Source organism: Schistocerca serialis, chromosome 2 (genome assembly GCF_023864345.2).
Source record: "Schistocerca serialis cubense isolate TAMUIC-IGC-003099 chromosome 2, iqSchSeri2.2, whole genome shotgun sequence".
In the NCBI taxonomy this organism is placed as follows: domain Eukaryota; kingdom Metazoa; phylum Arthropoda; class Insecta; order Orthoptera; family Acrididae; genus Schistocerca; species Schistocerca serialis.
The window spans coordinates 1,124,605,758-1,124,631,106 of NC_064639.1; the positions used below are offsets into that span (position 1 = coordinate 1,124,605,758).

A 25,349-nucleotide genomic window follows, 5' to 3' on the forward strand; every position below is an offset into this window, starting at 1 on the left:
GGGGCGGATGTGATATCGATAGTTCCGATGACACAGCGTAGGTGCAAGCTCATATGTTGGCACTACGATGACCACAGCGCCCTCTAGCTGACGCTGTGGAGCTCAACGAGCACTGCTCTGCTTTCTGCCCAGTTGATTAAGAGCAGACGACCTATCAACTTAGCTTATATTGTAGGGGGGGGGGGGCTAGCCATTATAGACTTTGCCTTTGTAGCTTCTAGTAATTGTTACCTTTGATATATGAACGGCGTCGCACCTACGTGCTCATCTGTACCAAAAGTTCAGTAATGTGTTTGTATATGTTTATTCACGAGTAAAGGTGCTTTAACTTTACTTGCAGTATCGAAGTGCTTTACCTCACCTGCTCCTACTCGCTTCCTCCATTCGGCATATTTTACAGATTTCAGGAGTAGACCCACGCGCCACCTTCCAGGTGGTTTACAAACCAAAGACCAGAAAACAAGGACTTGAAAGCACACAGAGTTGTATAGTGGTTGGCTGCCTAGTACGTCCCACCGCGGAATTCGAACATGCGCCAGAACAAATGGACGTGGTCAGCCCATAGAGGGCTCCACGTCCGCGGCGGCTTGGCGGCTCTCGTGCAGACAGCGACCAATAGCCGCTCCCTCCGGTTTCGTATATAGGGACCCGCTCTGCCCTAGTCCACCCCCCTTTTCGTTTTTTCCTCTCCTCCCTCCTTGTTTTTCCCCCTACTCCAGGTCCCCCCCCCCCCCCCATCTGCCTTGGATCGGGAGTGCCATCTTTGTGCCGCCTTTTTCGTGCAGTGTTTTACAGTGTGTTTTTCCAGTGCATGCTCCGTGTTGTGTCTTTTGGGAAGTGTAGCAAACAGCCATCATACTGTCGCTGGGTGTGCTTCTTTTTTATCTCTTGCGAACAGAAACCAGACTGTCGCCATGTTTTTTAATTGTGTGTCTACTATGTTTTGTCTGATTCCTGTGTATTTTATCAACATTGCCAACCCCTTTTGCTTTCTGTTTTAACTTTCCGCATTTTTACGCCATTTTACACTTTAAATCACCATTTTATCGCCTGTTTTTCCTTGTTTCTTTCTTCTTCCTTTTTTAAACAAAAGTCTGTAGGCTGTAGAGCAGCGTAGTAAGCTGCTGGCAGCCCGCCCCCTTCGGGGGGAACTGAAAATCAATAAAGAAAAAAGAACCCTAGTCCAGTCAGTCTGGTACTCGCTCTGGATTGCGTCTCTGTCTCGGCAGTACTGCGTTCTGGTCGTTGCTCGTTGTTGACATTTGCCTGGCTCTGGTTCCGAGTGAATTTACTGTTGGTGTTTGGTGTCGCGGTTTCTACAAGCCTCCGTTGTTTTTCTCTTCCTTGTTGTGTCGGTCATAGTCGGTCGTTGTCAGATGTCGTTGGTCTGTCGTCCGACTCGTCCTGTGTTTACCCGGTGGTGCGTGCCCCACCGCCAGCGGCTTCCCCGCCTGGCGACTCTGATCCGCAGCCCAAGGCGTTCCGCGGTTGGTTTTGGTTACGACAGGCTGACCATAGAAACAAATAAGGAAAAGCCAACCACCATGAGACACACTATAAACACCAAAAGCCAACCACCATGAGACACACTATAAACACCAATCTAAAACAGTAGGCCAAAGGCCAGACGCAACACACAAAACTGACAAACTCTCAGATCGAACGATAAAATCCCCCTGCTCGAATAAAACTCAAAACTAAGCCTGCCATTGCAGTGTCATCCGTTAAAAGAGTCGAAGCGTATCAGGCAGCGCAAATGTCTGTCTGAGCATTGTTAAAGGGGTTCAGTACAACAAGATGTGGATCACTGTCAACGCTGACCTGCAATGACATAGGGGTGGCTTCTCGCGGCACAATAAATGAACGTGCGTCATCCAGGTGTGGCTGAAGTGTAGCTGGCAGAGAACAATTGCGTCCTTGCGAGAGGCTCGCAAGGAGGAGCGCCACACACCTGTAGTCTCCTTGAAGACCCGAAGGTTGTTGGGGGAAGGCAGAGAGCACCATTCATCACCCCAAGTACCAAGGACTATCTGCCACAATACTGCCTGGAGATCACATTCCGAAAGGCCAATCTCCAGAGCCAGCTCGCTGATAGCTTGTTTGGCCAACTTGACAACACGTTCATTACCCGGGATGCCGGCATGACTCGGAGGTCCACACAAACACCACGGAGTGGCCACAACAGGGAAGAGTATGGATGGACCCCTGGATAGCTATCATCAGACGAGAGCGAGGAAAGCACTGGTCGATAGCTATTAAACTTAGGACTTCAGCTTCTATGGAGTAACCACAGATAACAATGGACTCACCTGAACAGGAATGGATATACTCTAGGGCGCAAAAGATGGCTACGAGCTCTGAAGTGAAAATACTGCAGCCAACCAGCAATGAGCCTTGTTCAGATCAATCCCAAAGAGTAAAAGCATAACCAACTCGACCAGCAACCATCGAACCGTCGGTACAGACTACGGCAGAGCGGGGAAACGCGGCAAGGATTGAAAGAAATCGTCGGTGGAGGGCCTCAGGAGGGACTTAGTCTTTCGAGCCTTGTGCCAAGCCCAGCCGAAGTCATGGGGGAGGGGGGGTTACACACCACGGGGGTATGCGTATATGAGCCCAGAAAAGAGATGGGAGAGGGAAAAACTCAAGCCCTGAGAGAAAAGACTGGATGCGAACTGCAATTGGACACCCTGACCGGGCTGGGAAGATGGACGACCAAGGTGGGGAACAGGAGACGGTAATTTGGATGCCCGGGCAAGCTACAAACATGTGCAGCATAAGTGGCCAGTAGCTGCAGGCGCCGGATCTGCAATGGAGGGACACCAGCTTGCACAAGTAGGTTGTTTATAGGGCTTGTGAGGAAAGCTCCAGTTGAGAGTCGAATCCCACAGTTAAGTATGGGATCCAGCAACTGCAACGTAGAAGGCCATGCCAAACTGTAAGTCTGGCTCCCACAAACGAGACGGGACAGAATCAACGCCTGATATGGTCGTAGAAGGGTAGACTGATCGGCACCCCAGCTGGTGTGACTCAAGAAATGTAGAGCATTAACATACCGCCAGCACGTTTGTTTAAGCTGTCGAGTGTGAGGGAGCCAAGTCAAATGGGCATCAAAAAGCAATCCCAAAAATAGATGCTTCTCCACCACAGCAAGTGGTTCGCCATCATGATAGAGCCTTATCTCAGGATGAACAGTGCGATGCCGGCAGAAAGGCATAGCGCAGTTCTTGGCAGCCAAAAACTGGAAGCCATGTGCTACAGCCAAAGACTGCGCCTTGCGGATACCTCCCTACAGCTGCCGTCCAGCAGCTGCCATTACAGTGGAGCTATAGTATAGGCAGAAGTCGCCAGCATACAAGGAAGCTGAGACAGGCGTTCCCACCGGTGCAGCGAGACCATTAATTGCAACTAGAAAGAGGCAGAGACTCAAGACAGATCCTTGTGGGACCCCATTCTCCTGAACTCGGCAGGAACTATGGGAGGCCGCTACTTGCACGCGGAAGGAAGGAAGCGATAGAAAATTTTGTATGAAAATCAGGAGCAGACACCGAAGACCCCACCCATGAAGCGTGGCGAGGATGTGATGTCGCCATGAATTATCGTACACCTTCCGCATGTCAAAAAAGACGGCAACCAGATGCCAACTGTGGACAAAGGTTGTACAGAAAGCAGACTCCAGGTAGACCAGATTATAGGTGGCAGAGCGGCCCTTACAGAACCCACCCTGATTCAGACTAAGAAAGCCCCGAGACTCAAGTAGCCAGCTCAGCCTCCGGCTCACCATGTGTTCAAGTAAACTTGCAAAGAACGTTGGTGAGGCTAATGGGACGGTAGCTGTCCACCTCCAGTGGGTTCTTGCCAGCTTTCAAGAGAGGGATTACGATGCTTTCCCGCCATTGCGACAACTCACCCTTGACCCAGATACGGTTGAAAAGGTGAGGAAGCGTTACTGGTAGTACAACAAGAGGAGTTTGAGCATGTGACAGTGGATGCAATCTGGTCTGGGAGCCATATCAGGGCAAGCGGCTAGGGCACTTTGGAATTCCCATTCACTAAAGAGAGCATTGTATGCTTCAGGGTGACGCATGTGGAATGAATGACTCCGACGTTCCAACCGCTCTTTCAGGAATTGGAAGGCCAGTGGGTAATTGAAAAAGTGGAACTCTGAGCAATATGCTCCGCTAAGCAGTTCGAAATCATGTCGGTGTCAGTACAGACTGCTCCATTCAGTGAAAGCCAAGGTACACTGACAGGGGTCCGATAGCCATAGAGTTGCCTAATCTTGGCCCAAACCTGCAATGGAGAGGTATGGAGGCCAATGGTGGAGACATACCGTTCCCAGCACTCTTGCTTGAATTGGAGAGTGAGGCGGCGGGCCCGCACACGGAGCCGTTTAAAGGCAATGAGGTGTTCTAATGAGGGATGTCGCTTGTGATGCTGGAGGGCTCGTCTGCGATCTTTAATCGCATCAGCGATCTCAGGCGACCACCAAGGCACAGGGAATGGCAGATTCTGTAGCAGTAATGATGCTGTTGGTGACCGAGTGAACCACCACATCACTGGCATCATTGGAAAGAGGCTCAGTAGTGGCAACGGAGGAGAACAAGTCCCAGTCAGCATTATTCATAGCCCATCTGCAGGGGCGCCCAGAAGAGTAACGCTGTGGCAGGGACAGATAGATCGGAAAGTGGTCACTACCATACAAGTCGTCATGCACACTCCGTTGGACAGACGGTAAGGGGATAGGGCTGCAGATCGAAAGCTCGATGACTGAGTACGTGCCATGCGCCACAGTGAAATGTGTGAAGGCACCATCATTTAGAAGGGAATGGTCGAGCTGTGCCAATACATGCTCAACGAAGCTGCCTTGGCCTGTTGCCATTGATCCACCCCACAGAGGGTTATGGGCGTTGAAGTCGCCCAGTAGCAGAAAAGTTGGCGGCAATTGTGATATAAGCGCAGCCAAGACATGCCGCAGGACATCACCATCCGGTGGAAGATAGAGACTGCAGGCAGTAACAGCCTGAGACGTTCACACCCGAACAGCGATAGCCTCTAAAGGTGTTTGTAGAGGGACACACTCGCTGTGAAGAGAGTTAAGGACGTAGATGCAGACTCCACCGGAGACCCTCTTATAAGCTGCCCAGTTCTTATAATAACCCCGATAGCCACGGAGGGCGGGGTTTCGCATAGCCAGAAATCATGTTTCCTGAAGAGCAATGCAGTGGAAAGGGTGAAGGCTGAAAAGTTGTCGGAGCTGAGCAAGGTGATGGAAAAAACCGTTGTAATTCCATTGGAGAATGACACTGCCCATGGCTGAAAAAGGCGCGAAGGGACTGAGGAGGCAGATTACGCCACTGGGTCACCTGCTGCCATCGATTGAATACCTACGGGAGCAGTAGGAGCAACATCTATCGTGTCTGAGGGACTGGCGAGATCTAGGTCCTCAGCGGACGCCGGGATATCCACCTCAGGTCGGCAGGTAATGATGGTGGTGAGGGTGCCACCGCAATTTCCGTTGTCTTAGCGGTCTTCAGTTTTGATTTCTTGCGCCATTCCTTGGTTTGGCACTGGTAAGAAACTGGGAAGGGAGAGACACAAGGGACCCTATACTAGCGAGAGAAGCCGAAGAAGACTTACGCTTCTGCAGATTATAAGTGGGTATGGATGTCCCCGATGGTTGTGGGGGGAGGGGGGGGGTGCTGCTCCCAAGGTTGGCGGTGCAGGAGCAACAGGGAGGGAAGTGCCTCCCACCATCAAGGGGACAAGTGTGATCTTTCAGCTCTGAGAGCTGACTGTATTTGGTGCAGCAGATGGATCTGCAACAGGAGTGACAGTAGCGTCATAAGATGTTGACATGAGCATAGGATGAAGCTGTTCAAATTTCCGTTTAGCCTCAGTGTAGGTCAGTCGATCCAGGGTCTTGTATTCCATTATTTTCCATTCCTTCTGTAGAATCTTATAGTCCGGCGAGCAAGGGCGATGGTGCTCTCCGCAGTTGACACAGATGGAAGGTGGGGCACATGGCGTATCAGAATGGGATTGTCGACCACAATCGCGACATATGAGGCTGGAAGCACAGCGGGAAGACATATGGCCGAACTTCTAACACTTGAAGAACCCCATCCGGGGAGGGATATATGGCTTGACATCACAACAATAGACCATCACCTTGAACTTCTCAGGTAATATGTCACCCTCGAAGGCCCTAGATGAAGGCACTGGTGGCAACTTGATGATCCCTCGGACCCCGGTGGACGCGCTGGACGAAATGGACACCTCATCGCTCTAAGTTGGCGCGCAGCTCGTCATGAGACTGCAAAAGAAGATCTCTGCGGAAAATAGTGCCTTGGACCATATTTAAGCTTTTATGGTGGGTGATAGTAACAGAGACATCCCCCAGCTTCGTGCAAGCGAGCAAGGTTCATGACTGGGCAGAGGAAGGTGTTTTTATCAAGACTGACCCTGACCGCATTTTGGACAAGCCCTCCACCTCCCCGAACTCGTCCTCTAAATGCTCTACAAAGAACTGAGGCGTCACAGACACAAAGGATTCCCCATCAGCTCTGGTACAGACGAGATACCGGGGCGAATACGTTTCGCTGTCATTCATAGCCTTTCGTTTCTCCCATGGTGTGGCCAGGGAGAGGAACTATTTGGGGTCATACACGTTAACTTTAAAGTGAGCCCGCGAACGCTTAGAGACTGCTGGAGGCTGGACACCAGCAACAGAAGATGTGCCAAGCTTCATTGCGTGTCATCCACCCTGATGCCACCTACTCCGACCAACGGCCCTCCCCATGGGCTCCAGCCAGCCACAACAAGGGCCACCTGGCAGGATGGCTATTTCCGGGAGTCCTGATGCCCCAGGGAGATGGACATCTACTATTTGGCATATGTGGGGAGTTAGCGGCGCAGGCATCAGTAGAGCGATCCCTGTGTTGTCAGGGGGCTACAACAAACAGTGTACATGGCAGCCCCTCCACAACGGACTGGCTACCGTGCTGGGTATCAGGAGACAAGTAGTCAACGGTCGTCGTGGGCGCAGAAAGCGACACAGCATAGTGGATGGCGGAAAATGCACGCAGGAATGTATCCACGCCCAAGAGCTGGCGAGTGAGCGGGACTGCAATGCGACGACGAGAAAGCGGACTGAAAATCTGATGCACAATGGACACAATGCACCTTGTAAGGCGTCCTTCCCTAGTTGGCTCGCTCTTCGGAAGAATTTTGAAATATGGAGGTCCAACCCGACAGGGGATCATCACATAAAGGCCGAAACGTGTGAAACTCCTTTTAGTCGCCTCTTACGACAGGCAGGAATACCGCGGGCCTATTCTTACTCATGAACCCGCAGGGGGGGAGACCGGTGGTCGGCAGTCCAACAAAATGTGGTGCACCATTATCTGCAAGCCACACGCACCACACGCTGGAGGGTCCTCTCGCCGGAGTAGGAAGCCATGTGTCTCAGGGCTGTGGCCTATGCGAAGACGAGTAAGAATGACCTCGTCCTGCCGACGTGGCTGGAAGTAAGTACTCCACGGCCGTGTTGTGGGCTTGACGACACGGAACTTGTCGGTCACTTCCAACCACTCGTCTTCCCATCCACAAATCATTTTGTATAACATTGATTTATGGTTCGTCTAAATTTTTTATAATTTTTTGCTTTAAAATTTTCGCATGTTTATACCATATTTTCTGTGTATGTAAAGTAAAGTTTGCTACACTGGAGACTGAAGTTTTGTAATGTATGTGAGTAATGTATGTAAAATACAATGTAAATTGTTTATTACGTAAAATAATTTTCGGATGACAAAATGGTTCAAATGGTTCAAATGGCTCTGAGCACTATGGGACTTAACAGCTATGGTCATCAGTCCCCTAGAACTTGGAACTACTTAAACCTAACTAACCTAAGGACAGCACACAACACCCAGCCATCACGAGGCAGAGAAAATCCCTGACCCCGCCGGGTTCGGATGACATTTTGTATTTAAAAAATATTTGTGTGTATAAACTGTTCATGTTGCTGTATATTTGACAATGGTAAGAAATGGTCACACTTGGGAACAACGTACGAAATAGGGGTTACGTAAAAGCCAGTGTGCTTTTGATTGAAACTAAAGTGGCTCCGGGAAGTGAAGAAGATGGCAAGGGCGAAGTGGCACGCTACCTAGAGCAAGCGCTGGAAGAAAGGCACACAAGCTGTAGGCGGCAGTGACTGAGCCAATATCCTTGTGAAGCTGGAGAAGCTTTTCCCGCAAATTTGCGCAAAAATGGCTCGGATGAAGACTGCAAACGGCTTACGGCATAGCTGCAAATTGTTGGGTTACTGCGTGTAAAATTGAACCAAGCCAAGAAGAGAAATGGAGCCCATACAGCAAGATACCTGCTGGCCGTACTGTGGGCAGTGTACCCGTCATAATTGTTCGCCACACCCAAGCCTACAGCCAGTACATAAGATTTATTTGGTATTTTACTTTTCAACAGAGTGAACCATTAATTTAAACTTTGTTTTATTACTAAATAATCATTCTTGAGCTTTAAAGAAGCTGGTTTATCCTGTTATTTCATGCTAATCATTCTCCTATATAGGGTTTCTTCCTGGTGTTTGATTAATCCGAGTACCTGTTTTACAGACTTATGAAGTGCCAAGTTAGTAAAAAGAGGCACTATTTAAATTTTTTTTTTTTTTGTGTGTAAATAATGAGATGTGTGAGGGACTAAATCCTGTAGTAATGAAATTATGTCTTAGTTGTGCAAGAGTGTAATTTGATTAGAGTGGTTTTAAAGGTAACTTTGCATCATAAAGTTAGAAAGTTCATAAATATTTTAATCTAGAGCATTAGTTAAAGAAAAGTTGTCTTAGTTGTTTCACTGAAAAGCGTAAATAAAATCTTAGTTAGAGTAATAGCACGTCCCTGTTTTAGTACATTACAGAGAAATAAAGTAAAACTATTCTTGTTTTTTAAAAGCTTTTTTTTAACTATTGCAAAGTGTCGTAGTAAAAGTTTGCTTACGTAAAATTCAGTTAGATTGAAACAAACTGTTAAATGACTATGCAGAGTTAGTTTGAAGAGTAATAGCTTTTGAAAGTAAATTCCAGTAATAACGCAGTTTTCTTCAAGTGAAATGTTCAGTATAAAAAAAATGTGTGCTTCAGTATCTAAGTGTTTTAACGTTTAAGTCTCTTGGTTATGAAAAGGGCTTTTGTAAAGGTTCCCCCTGGCCAAATTATTTGGCTTTCTTGAAGCTATCTACTGGTTTTTTTCTCTTTTAAAAACGTAATGTATAAGGGTGTAGTAGTCAAATAATTCCAGTATTTGGTTGGTTGGTTGGTTTGTGGGATTAAAGGGACCAGACTGCCACGGTCATCGGTCCCTTTTTCCAAAAAACTAAAACCACCCAAAGAGAATAAAAAGGAACAACAGGAAAGACGGCAGACGACACAGGACAAGAAATACTTCGACAGAGAACAGACAAAACAAATTAAAATCACACCGAGTGAGACGGTGGTTGGCCGACCATAGAAGAAAAAAGGAAAAGCCAACCACCGAGAACACATTAAAAACTCAGTTTAAAATCGGAGGCCAAAAGCCAGAATCAACATTAAAAACAAACACTCAGATTAAATGATAAAAAAACCCTGCTCGAATAAAATGTAAAATTAAGCTATACATAGCATTGTCGTGAGTTAAAAGGGCTGGGAGCGTATCAGGCAGCCCAAACGTCTGCCTGAGCACGGTTAAAAGTGGGCATTCCAACAAAATGTGGACCACCGTCAAAGCCGACCCCCATCGACATAGAGGCGGGTCCTCATGCCGCAGCAGAAAGCTGTGTGTCAAGCGCGTGTCGCCAATGCGGAGCCGGCAAAGGACTATTGAGTCTCTGCGGGTGGCTTGCAGGGATGACAGCCACACACTCGTTGTCTCCTTGACAACACGGAGTTTGTTGGGGGTGGTCATACCGCGCCATTCAGCGTCCCATAACGCAAAAACTTTTCGGCGGAGGACTGCTCGCAAATCAGTCTCCGGGAGGCCAACGTCCAGAGCTGGTTTACTGGTGGCCTCTTTCGCCAGGCGGTCAACATGTTCACTGCCGGGTGTCCCAACATGACGGGGGTCCACACAAAGACCACAGAGCGGCCGCTATGGGCAAGAGTATGCAGCGACTCCTGGATAGTCATCACCAGACGAGAACGAGGGAAACACTGGTTTAGAGCTCGTAAACCGCTCAGGGAATAGCTACACTTAACGAAGGACTCACCTGAGCAGTAGCGGATATACGCTAGGGCTCGTAAGAAGGCGACCGGCTCAGAAGTGCAAACGCTGCAGCCAGCCGGCAAGGAACGTTGTTCGGAATGGTCCCCTAGAGTAAGCGCATAACCGACTCGACCAGCAACCATCGAGCCGTCAGTGTACGCAATGCCAGAGCGCTGATACATTGCAAGGAGGGAAAGAAAGCGGCGGCGGAAGGCCTCCGGAGGGACTGAGTCCTTCGGACCCTGTGCCAATTCCTGCTGAAGGCGAGGGCGAGGCAAACACCATGGGGTGTACGCAGAGGTGCCCGGAAAGGAGGCGGAAGAGGTAAAGCCCCAAGCCAGGGTAGAAGCTCTCGGACGCGGACCGCGATCGTACATCCAGCCCTGGGCCGGCGTTCTGGAAGATGGACGTGTGACTGTGGGAATAGTAGGTTGGTTGGTTTGTGGGATTAAAGGGACCAGACTGCGACGGTCATCGGTCCCTTTTCCGAAAAAAAAAAATTAAAACCACCCAAAGAGAATTAAAACGAACAACAGGAAAGACGTCAGACGACACAGGAGAAGAAATACTCCGACGGAGATCAGACATAACAAATTAAAATCACACAGAGTGTGACGGTGGTTGGCCGACCATAGAAACAAAAAAGGAAAAGCCAACCACCGGGAAACACATTAAAAATGCAGACAAAAATCGTAGGCCAAAGGCCAGAATCAACACAAAAGGACATAACAAACACTCAGATGAGACGATAAAAACCCCCTGCCTGAATAAAACGTAAAACTAAGCCGCCATAGCAGGGTCATCAGATAAAAGGGCAGAGAGCGTATCAGGCAGCGCAAAGGTCTGCCTGAGCACAGCTAAAAGCGGACACTCCAATAAAATGTGGACCACAAATAAAATGGGGCCGCAGCGACACAGAGGTGGGTCTTCACGGCTCAATAAGTGGCCGGGCGTCAGCCGAGTGTGCCCAATGCGCAGTCGGCAGAGGACGACAGACTCCTTGCGAGAGATGCGCAAGGAGGAGTGCCACACAGTCGTCGTCTCCTTGACGGCACGAAGTTTGTTATGGGTGGCCAGACCGCGCCATTCAGCGTCCCAAAGCGAGGAAATGTGTCGGCGGAGGATTGCCCTCAAATCAGTCTCCGGGAGGCCAATGTCCAGAGCTGGTGTACTGGTGGCCTCTTTCGCCACGCGGTCAACATTTTCATTTCTGGGTATCCCAACATGGCCCGGGGTCCAAACAAAGACCACAGAGCGGCCGCAACGCGCAAGAGTATGCAGGGACTCCTGGATACCCATCACTAGACGAGAACGAGGAAAACACTGGTCGAGAGCTCGTAAACCGCTCAGGGAATCGCTACAGATCACGAAGGACTCACCTGAGCAGGAGCGGATATACTCTAGGGTACGAAAGATGGCGACCAGCTCAGCAGTGTAAACGCTGCAGCCAGCCGGGAATGAACATTGTTCGGAATGGTCTCCTAGGGTAAGCGCATAACCGACACGACCAGCAACCATCGAGCCATCAGTGTACGCAATACCAGAGCCCTGATACATTGCAAGGAGGGAAAGAAAGCGGCGGAAGCCTCCGGAAGGACTGAGTCCTTCGAGCCCTGTGCCAATTCCAGCTGAAGGCGAGGGCGAGGCACACACCACGGGGGTGTACGCAGAGGTGCCCGGAAAGGAGGCAGAAGAGGTAAAGCCCCAAGCCCGGAGAGAAGCTCTCGGACGCGGACCGCGATCGTACAACCTGACTGGGGCCGACGTTCTGGCAGATGGACGACCGATCGCGGGAACAGGAGACGACAGTTTGGACGCCCAGGCAAGCTAAAAACATAGGCAGCATAAGCGGCCAAAAAATTTTGGCGCCTGAACCGCAATGGAGGGACACCTGCGTTCACAAGTATGCTGTCCACTGGGCTGGTCCGGAAAGCACCAGTGGCAAGGCGTATGCCGCTGTGTCGGATTGGGTCCAGTACCCGCAGCGCAGATGGGGATGCTGAGCCATAAGCCAGGCTCCCATAATCCAGACGAGACTGGATTAACGCCTGGTAGAGCCGTAACAGGGTAGATCGGTCGGCGCCCCAGCGGGTGTGGCTCAAGCATCTCATAGCATTTAGATGCCGCCAACACGCCTGTTTGAGCTGCCGAATATGAGGCAGCCAAGTCAGCCGGGCATCAAAAACTATACCCAATAATCTGTGGGTCTCCACCACTGCAAGGAGTTCGTCGGCAAGATAAAGCCGCGGCTCAGGACGGACTGTTCGGCGCCGGCAGAAATGCATAACGCGGGTCTTGGCAGCCGAAAACTGAAAACCATGCGCTACAGCCCAAGACTGCGCCTCGCGGACAGCGCCCTGTAGCTGATGTTCAACAGCTGCAATGCCAGTAGAGCTGTAGTAAAGGCAGAAGTCGTCAGCATACAGGGAAGCGGAGACAGAATTTCCCACCGCTGCAGCGAGCCCAGTTATTGCGATTAAACACAGACAGACACTGAGGACAGATCCCTGTGGTACCCCATTCTCCTGGACTCGGGAGGAACTATGAGAGGCCGCGACTTGCACGCGGAAGGTACGATACGACAGAAAATTTCGGATAAAGATCGGCAGAGGGTCCCGAAGACCCCATCCATGAAGCGTAGAAAGTATGTGATGACGCCATGTCGTATCGTACGCCTTCCGCATGTCGAAAAAGACAGCGACCAGGTGCTGACGGCGGGCAAGGCAGTACGGATGGCCGACTCCAGACTCACCAGATTGTCGGTGGCGGAGCGGCCTTTACGGAACCCACCCTGAGACAGAGCCAGAAGGCCCCGAGACTCCAGTACCCAATTCAAGCGCCAGCTCACCATTCGTTCAAGCAACTTGCAAAGAACATTGGTGAGGCTAATGGGGCGGTAGCTGTCCACCTCCAAAGGGTTCTTGCCCGGTTTCAGAATGGGGATAACAATACTTTCCCGCCATGGCGACAGAAACTCACCCTCGACCCTAATACGGTTGTAAAGGTCGAGGAGCCGTCGCTGGCAGTCCACTGAAAGGCGTTTCAGCATCTGACAGTGGATGCCATCTGGCCCAGGAGCAGTATCAGGGCAAGCGGCTAGGGCACTGCGAAATTCCCACTCACTGAATGGAACATTGCACGATTCTGGATGGTGGGTGCGAAACGAAAGGCTCCGACGTTCCATCCGCTCTTTAATGGAGCGGAAGGCCAGGGGGTAATTCGCAGAAGCGGAACTCATAGCAAAATCCTCTGCCAAGCGGTTTGCAATGACGTCGGAGTCAGTACAAATTGCTCCATTCAATGAGAGCGCTGGGACGCTGACAGGGGTCCGATAGCTGTAGACGCGTCGAATCTTGGCCCAGACTTGCGATGGAGTGACATGGAGGCCAATGGTGGACACATACCGCTCCCAGCACTCCTGCTGGCCTTGGCAGATAAGGAGGCGGGCTCGCACATGCAGCCGTTTGAAGGCGATAAGGTGGCCTATGGAGGGATGTCGCTTGTGACGCTAGAGCGCCCGCCGGCGATCTTTAATCGCTTCAGCGATCTCAGGCGAGCACCAAGGCACAGTCCTCCGCCGAGGGGACCCAGGAGAACGGGGAATGGCAGATTCTGCGGCAGTAACGATGCTGGTGGTGACCGATTGAACCACCGCATCAATGTCATCATTAGAGAGAGGCTCAATAGCGGCAGTGGAGGAGAACAAGTCCCAGTCAGCCTTATTCATAGCCCATCTGCTAGGGCGCCCAGAAGAGTGTCACCGTGGCAGTGACAGAAAGATCGTAAAATGGACACTACCACACAGGTCGTCATGCACCCTCCATTGGACAGACGGTAAGAGGCTAGGGCTGCAGATCGAAAGGTCGATGACGGAGTACGTGCCATGCGCCACGCTAATGTGTGTGGTCTAGCGGTTCTAGGCGCTCAGTCAGGAATCGCGCGACTTCTACGGTCGCAGGTTCGAATCCTGCCTCGGGCATGGATGTGTGTGATGTCCTTAGGTTAGTTAGGTTTAAGTAGTTCTAAGTTCTAGGGGACTGATGACCACAGATGTTAAGTCCCATAGTGCTCAGAGCCATTTGGACCATTTTTTTGGACGCTAAAGTGTGTGAAGAAACCATCATTTAAAAGCGAAAGATCGAGCTGTGCCAAGAAATGCTCAACGGTGGCGCCTCGACCTGTCGCCACTGACCCACCCCACAGAGGGTTATGGGTGTTGAAGTCGCCCAGTAACAAGAAAGGTGGCGGAAATTGGGCTATCAGCGCAGCCAGGGCATGCTGTGCGACAGCACCATCCGGTGAAAGGTAAAGACTGCAGACGGTAAAAGTCTGTGGCGTCCACACCCGAACAGCGACAGCCTCTAAATGTGTTTGTAGGGGGACAGACTCGCTGTGAAGAGAGTTAAGGACATATATGCAGACGCCACCAGACACCCTTTCATAAGCTGTCCGGTTCTTATAATAACCCCGATAGCCACGGAGGGCGGGGGTTCACATTGCTGGAAACCAAGTTTCCTGAAGAGCAATGCAGAAGAAAGGGTGAAGGCTGATAAGTTGTCGGAGCTCAGCTAGATGGTGGAAGAAACCGCTGCAGTTCCACTGGAGGATGGTATTGTCCATGTCTGAGAAAGGCGTGACAGGACTTGGAAGGCAGATTACGCCGCTGGGTCACCTGCTGCCTCCGATTGAGCACCTGTGCTAGCGCTATCCAGGGTGTCTGAGGGACCGGCGAGACCGAGGTCCTCAGCGGACGCCAGGATCTCCACCTCGTCCTCAGACGGAGAGCTGGAAGGTTGCGGTGGGGTGGCTGCCACCGAGAGTTCCTTGGGCTTAGAGCTCTTCTTCTTGGGTTTCTCACACTGCTCCTTGTTTTTCACTGGCTGGGAGGGCTTCACCGATTCAGTCCCCTGGATGGAGGAGGATCGTGAAGCCCTACGACCAGCTGTTGTGGGCACTTACGCCACTGTCGGCCGTCAGCCCTCCCGCTGGTGGAAACCTGGGAAGGGAGGGGCCCAAGGGACCCCTTGCGAGCGTGAGAAGCCGAAGAAGTTGGACACTTCTCCGGCTTACAAGGGGAGGCCGCCAATTGTGAAATTCAGATTCGATTCATACTGCGCATAATAAAAACTCATGGCCAGAGATGTAATGTGGCAAAGCACCAAGATGCACTTCTCAGCCGTTGTCGAGAAAATCGACAGTTAAAAGAAACCGTTGCGGTGAAATACTCTCTACGATTAATAACTTTCTACAGCGTCGTGGCGCAGCGGTAAGCGCTCGGGTTCGTAATCCGAAGGTTGCCGGATCGAATCTCGCGCCATTCAATTTCTTTTATTATTAGTTTTTTGTAATTCATATATATATATATATATATATATCAAACTATTAATGAATTGCTTATGCATGTTGGTGAAGGCCGGTCCCTCTCCAATTGTACCGCCTCCATTTTTCCGTTTGTTTAACAGGGTGTACCAAAGCTCTCACGTCCGCACTGATTTTCGACGATGTTATAAGTTGCGCTAGGGACCGCATCTACCTTCTTTCGAAGTTAGCAGGCAACTACGCTGTTATTCGGCGGCTCGTTTCGGCCCATTCAACATCTGTCCTTCAAATGTAACGAGCGAGTAACGGAGTTTATATTTCATACCTGCCACAGCAAATTTGTGTTCGTGGGGTCTCTAATCCGAACGTTTGACTTACGCTATACTTATTCGTTTCGGAAAATCGTTTCTACGTCTTCCGTTAACTATACATGGTTAACATTATGAAGACAATAACATTTGTGAAATACAACTTTGTTTGCGGAAAACATAATGATGTTCGATGTCGCCAGTTTTTCCACGACAAATGACTTTCAACAACTTATTATATGCATAACTGTTGCAACTGATTGCCGGGAATATATATATATATATATATATATATATATATATATATATATATATATGTGTGTGTGTGTGTGTGTGTGTGTGTGTGTGTGTGTGTGTGTGTGTGTTTATACACACATTTGAATTACAAAAAACAAATACTAAAAAAAAAAGGTTGCATGGCTCGAGATTCGATCTCGCGACCTTCGGATTACGAACCCGAGCGCTTACCGCTGCGCCACGACGCTGTAGAAAACTATTAATCGTACAAGGTATTTCACCGCAACGGTTTCTTTTAACTGTCGATTTTCTCGACAACGGCTGAGAAGTGCATCTTGTTGCTTTGTCACATTACACCTCTGGCCATGAGCTTTTATTATGCGTAGTATGAATCGAATCTGAATTTCACAATTGGCGGCCTCCCCTTGTTAGAAGCGGGGACGGACGTCCCCGATGGGTGGGATGGTGTTGCTCCTGAGGTAGGTGGCGCAGGAGCAACCCGGTGGGTAGAGCCCCCCACTGGCAAGGGGGCAGGAGGAGTTGTACTACTCGTCGATCCAGCCGGAAGTCGAGAAACTGACGGGGCTAGCACAGGTGTTGTAGCAGCAGCGTAGGAAGATGTCATTCTCACAGGATGTAATCGGTCGTATTTCCTTTTGACCTCAGTATAGGTCAGTCGGTCCAGGGTCTTATATTCCATGATTTTGCGCTCTTTCTGGAAGATTCTGCAGTCTGGCGATCAAGGTGAATGGTGCTCCCCGCAGTTGACACAGATGGGAGGCGGGGAACATGGAGTATCGGGATGAGATGGGCGTCCCCATCTCGACATGTGAGACTGGAAGTGCAGCGGGAAGACATATGGCCGAACTTCCAGCACTTAAAGCACGGCATCGGGGCAGGGATATAGGGCTTGACGTCACATCGGTAGACCATCACCTTGACTTTTTCCGGTAATGTATCCCCCTCGAAGGCCAAGATGAAGGCACCGGTGGCAATCTGATTTTCCTTCGGACCCCGATGAACGCGCCGGACGAAATGTACACCTCGGCGCTCTAAACTGGCGCGCAGCTCGTCATCAGACAGCAAAAGAAGATCCCTATGGTAAATAACTCCCTGGACCATATTTATGGGGTGTGATCGTAACGGCAACATCCCCCAATTTGTCACAAGCAAGTAACCGTCGTGATTGGGCAGAGGATGCCGTTTGTATCAGGACCGACCCAGAGCGCATTTTGGACAAGCCCTCCACCTCTCCAAACTTGTCCTCTAAATGCTCGACGAAGAACTGAGGCTTTGTGGAGAGAAAAGACTCCCCATCAGCTCTCGTACAAACTAAGAATCGGGGCGAATAACTACTACTGCCATCCTGAGACTTACGTTCCTCCCACGGTGTGGCCACGGAGGGGAACGTTTTCGGATCGTACTTCTGAACATTAAATTGAGCCCTCGAACGCTTAGAGACTGCTGGCGGCTGGCCACCAGCGAGAGACGATGTACCACGCTTTATTGCGGGTCATCCGCCCTGATGCCACCTACTCCGACCAAGGGCCCTCCCCACGGGCGCCACCCAGCCGCAGCAAGAGCCACCTGGCAGGATGGCCGTTGCTATTTAAACGACTTGATTGTGTCAAGCAGGACACCAGTAATACTGTAGGTTTGTTGTTCCTACTCATCCTCATTAACTTAAATTTTTCCACTGTTAGAGCTAGCCGCCATTCACCACACCAAGTTGACTGCAGAACGATTCTGCTTCCCCCAATATATACTACATGTAATATACGAGAAATTGGGACTCACATGGGAGTATAGAGAGACAGTCGTTTCTCCGTCGATCTATTTGCGAGTGAAGCTGTAAAGGAAATGACTAGCAGCTGTAGAGAGCACCCTCCGCAATGCACAATGCAGTGGCTTGCGGAGTATCTGTGTAGATGCAGATGACGCTGCGCTATGTCTCTCGTTCGGACATTACCCATTGTGCACTTTGGAGGAGTTGCAATAAGCATGGGCAAAGTGCGGGAGTGGCAACCACCCATCATTTTGCATCTTCTTGGCTAGCAAAATGACTTCTTCCATAACATTAAGTCTGTGCTGGAGGGAAGAGTAAGTGTGCCACTCTGTGTTCGCGTCTTTAGCCAAATGTTCAGGCCAGCCCCTCCGCAGCACCGCGGACAACATCCTGCCGAGGAGCAGGTCCCGGTCGTCTCTGGCGCTAGTCGCCCGCCGGAATAGGAAACTCTTAGAGGGTGTGCCGCTGCCTCGTGTCCAAGGCAAGACACAAGAGTTTTGTGTCTGTCAAACGACGCGGGACGTCGGCGTAAGATGATGATGATGATGTTTGGTTTATGGGGCGCTCAACTGCGCTGTTATCAGTGCCCGTACAAATTTCCAACCTTTTGCTCAGTCCAAACTCCCCACATTCATGAATGATGATGAAATGACGAGGACAACACAAACACCCAGTCATCTCGAGGCAGGTGAATATCCCTGACCATGTCGGGAATCGAACCCGTGTCCCTGTGTTCAGCAAGCGAGAACGAGACCACGAGCTGTGGACGCCGGCGTAAGAGTCCCGTGTGCTAGTTCTGTAACGTATGTTATAAGAGCACTAAGATACAACGCCCACCGCTGCACCCATTGCGCAGTTTTGCATGGAGCGAAACTCCAATAGCAGGGGCCTGTGGTCCATATCAGATGAAACTTGATACCACAGAGGTAGACAAGGAACTTCCGAAGAGCATGAATGATGGCCAATGCCCCTCATTCCGCGAGTAATTTCGCTGTGTTGACTACAACATCCCTGACGCAAACGCAATAGTTTGTTCCGTGCCGTTGGCAGATTCATGCGACGTGATGCCACAACCGGACGCATCTGCAGTCAGTATTAACCGTTCGCCCGGCTGGAACGTCGCGAAACAACGAATCGACCTAAGACACTTTTTTAAGTTGCACAAACGCCCGTTGACACACATCTGGCCAAACAAACAGAGCACCCTTTTTATATAACTGGGTGAGTGGGTGAGCAATATGAGCAGCATTTGGAATGAACTTGGCATAATAATTGACGTTGCCTAGAAAAGATTGCAATTCTTTAGGATTGTTAGGTACCAGTAAATTAATAATGATGGTTACATGGTATTACGTTGATGTAAGCACGTCTTTACTTAATATGTGGTCCTACTAGTTGACTGTCAGCTGTGAGAAGCAGCACTTGGCGAGATGATAACGTAGGCCAATGCCCTGCAGCCGTTCAAAAAACAGTCGTAAATCGCTCAAATGCTGCTCCCGTATGGACCCCGAAAGTAAAAAATCATCCAAATCAATGAGACAGTTAGGGATGCTCTGTATGAGCTGTTGTAGGTATCTCTGAAAAACTCCATAGTTTGTGACCCCTGTAGTAGTCAGTTATATCGGTGCATGCCGAATGGTTTATTTAATCACCAGAAACTATTTTGTGGGCTTTTCAGAATGGTACTGAAAATATGCGCCAAAGAGGTAAACTTTTAAAAAATTCTGACCTCCAGCCAATTTAGCTACATGCCTCATGTTTGGCGACAAACGAACAATTGCTTAGACATTAATGGTAGACTTAATATCAGCACATATCATAAGTGACCCTTTAGATTTTTGTACAGTAATCACAGGTGGAGCCCACTGATTCAAATGGTTCAAATGGCTCTGAGCACTATGGGACTTAGCAGCTGTGGTCATCAGTCCCCTAGAACTTAGAACTACTTAAACCTAACTAACCTAAGGACAGCACACAACACCCAGCCATCACGAGGCAGAGAAAATGCCTGACCCCGCCGGGAATCGAACCCGGGAACCCGGGCGTGGGAAGCGAGAACGCTACCGCACGACCACGAGATGCGGGCGGAGCCCACTGACTTGACAAGATTGGGTACATAATACCGTGAAATCAGTCTAGTTCAGAGTTGACTTGTTCATGCATGACGAATGGTATTCGATGGGCTCTATAGAAGTTGGGCACCATCGTATACTTCAAAGAAATGTGTGCCTGAAAATTCGTAGAATAATCTAAGATAGATTCAAACAAGAGTTTGAGATTTTCACACAACGCGATCAGTTTGGAATCACATTAGAAATTAAATTCACCCGATCTTGGATTTGGAACCCGAAAAGCGCGGAAGTGTCGAAGCCAATTATGTGAGTAGTAGTCGTCCAAGAGTTAACTGCAAGCAAGATTAGTTGCCGAGCTACGTTTTTGTACTTCGCTTACATCACGATGTGGGTTTTTATTCCTATTATTTCGATCAATAAACATAGAAATCGAACAAAGATTGAAAAATTATGACTTCCTCAGTTTCAAGATAAACAGAATAATGAAACAGGCAAATATGAAGACTGTCAGTCCATCATTCACTGATTTTCTCGAAAAGTGATGAGTAGATACATACTAACAAAAAATCACCAGTTTCTCCTACTGATCCAAATATTTTGAGTCTGCTCAAAATTCATATTTGGATATTACTAATAGTCAGTGCTAAAGGGTGAAGCTTAAGTTCAGGAGCTCGGATTTTCGTGTTAATTTGTCAGTTCCCATGACTAGAATCAGATAAAGGCGTATTAAGTAGATACAGGCAGATCAGCTACTTTCTATTTTTATAGTCTACTGTGAATGAATTGTTAAGTTTTCTATTTATTGCTGTTATCATAATTTTCTTCCTTTTATTACTGTATAGAAACGGCAGACAAAGTTTTAATCTTTTAAAGAAACTGAAACATTGTACTTCATTCTTACATCACTGCGTAAAAATGTTTCTAGGCTAGAGTTGGTGCTATTCTGCAATACAGCGTGTGTCTGGCAAAGACACCGGGAAACCAGCGTACAGACCAGGTGGCGGCAAGTCTTTGACACTGTACCCACACGCATACCTTAAGAAACGACAAACAGGGCCATCATGGTCTCGGCAGTGCTGTACCAATTCTTATGCCACGTGTTTCTTGCTCGTTCCTAAATTAAAATTACAGTGATCGCTTTTCCCCATTTTCTGCAATAATGGAGTATTTCCAACCAACGCAAATTTTACGACTGAAACTTCCTCCTTTGTAAGAAATGGTTTATTTAAATCGTAAATTTAGCACTGCTACTATGACTAATTGATATTTCGGTTGTTTACTCGGTTACAAGTAAAAATTGAAAACAACATATTAGAACCGAGTTCAAAAAAAATATCAAGAGAAACTGGCTATTCAGAACTGAAATACCGGTATCGGTTTTAACCGGCGGGTTTTTGCATCCCTAGCAGCGGAATCGACTGGCCATGTACGCCAACACTGCGCCGCTGTGCACGCAGCGGCGGGGAAGCAATGCGCCACTGTCCCATCCCCATTAACTATGGACGTGGACGCGCCTGAGTCTAACTGGAAGTCTGCCGTCACCCCGTCGGGTGCTGTAGCCCGTCTACTGTTGTAGGTGGCAGCGACAGAATAGCGTGCAGCGGGCTGGCAGCCGCAGTGAACTCCCTCCGGCCGAGGTAGACACTCGCCAAATGTCTTGGCTTGCGGCAAGCAAAACACATGACGTCACGGTACGGGCTGCGGCGCCGGTCATGAGGTCTGCACTCTGCAGCTGACTTGACGTCGCCGCTTGTGCTGGGTTCTCACATAACGCCGGGGAAGAAAATTCTTCAGGAATCGCTGCTCGCTTGGAGACACATCGACGGCGAACTAAGTACTTCCGTCTCAGTACTTCCCCAACCCCCGCGTACGTAGGCGTTCTAATAGCGAATCCCTTGTCGCCGAACTACCGGACGCACGTGAGCTCGGTATATCAAACGATGACCTTGACTGTCATCAGTTGATCGACAACAACGACGACGACGACGACGACGACAGCTACTACTACTACTACCAACGACTGTGCCGCTAAAGCGGAGTTATTGAACGTAGTTTTCCGAAATTCCTTCACCAGGGAAGACGAATGGAATATTCCAGAATTTGAAACACGAACAGCTGCTAGCATGAGTTTCTTAGAAGTAGGTACCTTAGGGGTTGCGAAGCAACTCGAATCGCTTGATACGGGCAAGTCTTCAGGTCCAGATTGTATACCGATTAGGTTCCTTTCAGATTACGCTGACACAATAGCTCCCTACTTAGCAATCATATACAACCGCTCACTCACCGATAGATCTGTACCTACAGATTGGAAAATTGCGCAGGTCGCACCAGTGCTTAAGAAGGGTAGCAGGAGTAATCCATCGAACTACAGATTGTCGTCGGTTTGCAGTAGGGTTTTGGAGCATATACTGTATTCAAACATTATGAATCACCTCGAAGGGAGCGATCTATTGATACGTAATCAGCATGGTTTCAGAAAACATCGTTCTTGTGCAACGCAGCTAGCTCTTTATTCGCACGAAGTAATGGCCGCTATCGACAGGGTATCTCAAGTTGATTCCGTATCTCTAGATTTCCGGAATGCTTTTGACACCGTTCCTCATAAGCGACTTCTAATCAAGCTGCGGGCCTATGGGGTATCGTCTCAGTTGTGCGACTGGATTCGTGATTTCCTGTCAGGAAGGTCGCAGTTCGTAGTAATAGACGGCAAATCATCGAGTAAAACTGAAGTGATATCAGGTGTTCCCCAGGGAAGCGTCCTGGGACCTCTGCTGTTCCTGATCTATATAAATGACCTGGGTGACAATCTGAGCAGTTCTCTTAGGTTGTTCGCAGATGATGCTGTGATTTACCGTCTACTAAGGTCATCCCAAGACCAGTATCAGTTGCAAAGCGATTTAGAAAAGATTGTCGTATGGTGTGGCAGGTGGCAGTTGACGCTAAATAACGAAAAGTGTGAGGTGATCCACATGAGTTCCAAAAGAAATCCGTTGGAATTCGATTACTCGATAAATAGTACAATTCTCAAGGCTGTCAATTCAACTAAGTACCTGGGTATTAAAATTACGATCAACTTCAGTTGGAAAGACCACATAGATAATATTGTGGGGAAGGCGAGCCAAAGGTTGCGTTTCATAGGCAGGACACTTAGAAGATGCAACAAGTCCACTAAATAGACAGCTTACACTACACTCGTTCGTCCTCTGTTAGAATATTGCTGCGCGGTGTGGGATCCTTACCAGGTGGGATTGACGGAGGACATCGAAAGGGTGCAAAAAAGGGCAGCTCGTTTTGTATTACCACGTAGTAGGGGAGAGAGTGTGGCAGATATGATACGCGAATTGGGATGGAAGTCATTAAAGCAAAGACGTTTTTCGTCGCGGCGAGATCTACTTACGAAATTTCAGTCACCAACTTCTCTTCCGAATGCGAAAATATTTTGTTGAGTCCAACCTACATAGGTAGGAATGATCATCAAAATAAAGTAAGAGACATCAGAGCTCGAACAGAAAGGTTTAGGTGTTCGTTTTTCCCGCGTGCTGTTCGGGAGTGGAATGGTAGAGAGATAGTATGATTGTGGTTCGACGAACCCTTTGCCAAGCACTTAAATGTGAATTGCAGAGTAGTCATGTAGATGTAGATGTAGATGTACTACTACTGCTACTACTACTACTACTAATAATAATAATAATAATACTGACAATGTCGAAACCAGAAGAATCGTCGACAGAGCTTGTGCTGAGGCAGTCACTTCGTACGAATTAACAGTTCTTATCATCATTCAAAGTAGGAGCCAGTGCTTCTAAAGCCTTTGCACTAACCTCGCGGTAAGGAGCCAGGCGAATTATAAGTCCCGAATTACAGACTCTGCATAAGACGTGCCACACTTTTGACAGGCAAAGTAACACTTGCGTGCGAAGCCTTGTAAATCAGAAGCACGCGCTGCAAAGGATTGTTTACTTTGCTCAGCACGCTGATTCAACTTGAGCCTAGCTGCAACACGTGCGTTTGGAGACCGTAGTATTGAAACTGCAAACTGGAGAAGACTTCAGACTACTGTGTCCGAAAGTGGGCGTAACTTTTGTACCACTTCGTACCGTTTACTATTAGATGATAGTAACAGTGCACAACAGCGTTCAGTACCACCAATTACACTTCCCTCACAGTTCTAAATGCCGTAAAGAGACCACAAAACTCTCAATTGGCTCGTCAAAGGAAACGAATGGCAGAGCGCGAGGCGAGGAAACAGCAACTGCCGCCTGTTTTTGCAGAAATTGTAACAGCAAAGTGTGCCGTTCCTGCTGCTGCCGCAACAACTTAACAGACTCAGGATCCATGGATCACTAAACGAAAGGGCACAGGGAGAAAGTTACGACGTTTTTCAATCCTGCGTGGTGCAGGTAGAAACCATTTGTCGTCACTTGCTCTGGTGAGCACACCAAACGATAGGGAAACAAACACACGTTGCTGTAAGTTCGCGGTAGACTGAGTTTACGATGTGAACTGACCACTAATAAGTTCTGGACGTAGCTAAGTCGGAGAAGCGATAAGACAATTCCAGTAAATACCGACAACAAAGTCAGCTTGGCTGTGCAGCGGCGCCACGCGGACAGCTACAAAGTACAGCAAAGAGTGGAGCGCGCCGCTCGCTAACCCGGGCCAAGGCGTAGTTGCGAAGTCGCGCCACGAGGCGCGCCTGTGTCGCAGTGGCGCCCCTTACGACGGCCGCACACAGCCGCAATTCGTAGCCTTTTACGCCGTCGGCACGGGGAACGAGTTAGCTAGCGCTGACGTGACGCTAGGTTCGTTTGAGCAGTTACTAGACAGCGCCACACAACAGGCTGTACTGCGCATGCGCAGCTACGATGACGTAGGCAGCCCGTGCTTGGTGCTCGCTCTGCTCATACGCTTTTCGTCGCATTTCTGGTGGGGCATCACGTGACCATGTGCAGCCCTGGGGCATGTTGAGAGGACATAAAGAGTTGCACTTAGAGCGATTGTTTTATCAAGCAGGTTTTCGCAAAATATCATTTCAAAATTAGACTCCACAGCTCGAAGTACCATTAAATTTTGCTAATTGGTGACTTTGACAGATTTTTTTAATTCGTACTCTGCAATATTGTTATGTAGCATTTCCAACAGGCTTACATCTACACAGCACTGCTAAAAGCTAGTACGATGGAATACAAATTTCTTCTACAGAAGTCAGATTTGTAAAATTCTGCTACAGCTGTCATTATATTTGAAACAAAATATTTAGTTCAAAACTACTGACGAAATTTGCCTACTACATTCCGCTCTAATTGCGCAGTTCTATGTCCAGATGTACTCTGAAGTAGCTGATATTCAGCTTTTCATGTGGTTT

At 49.0% G+C, this 25,349-nt stretch overlaps 1 protein-coding gene across 1 annotated transcript in view; it reads left to right on the forward strand.

Annotated features, from left to right (window-relative positions):
• Nucleotides 1-22,016, forward strand: part of LOC126456659 (protein diaphanous homolog 1-like) — a 34,021-nt gene extending 12,005 nt beyond the window's left edge. The window contains exon 3 of the mRNA XM_050092402.1: nucleotides 21,945-22,016. Coding sequence (XP_049948359.1) covers nucleotides 21,945-22,016 — 72 coding nt within the window. The remainder of the gene's footprint in view (nucleotides 1-21,944) is intronic.
• Nucleotides 22,017-25,349: the final 3,333 nt, after the last annotated feature.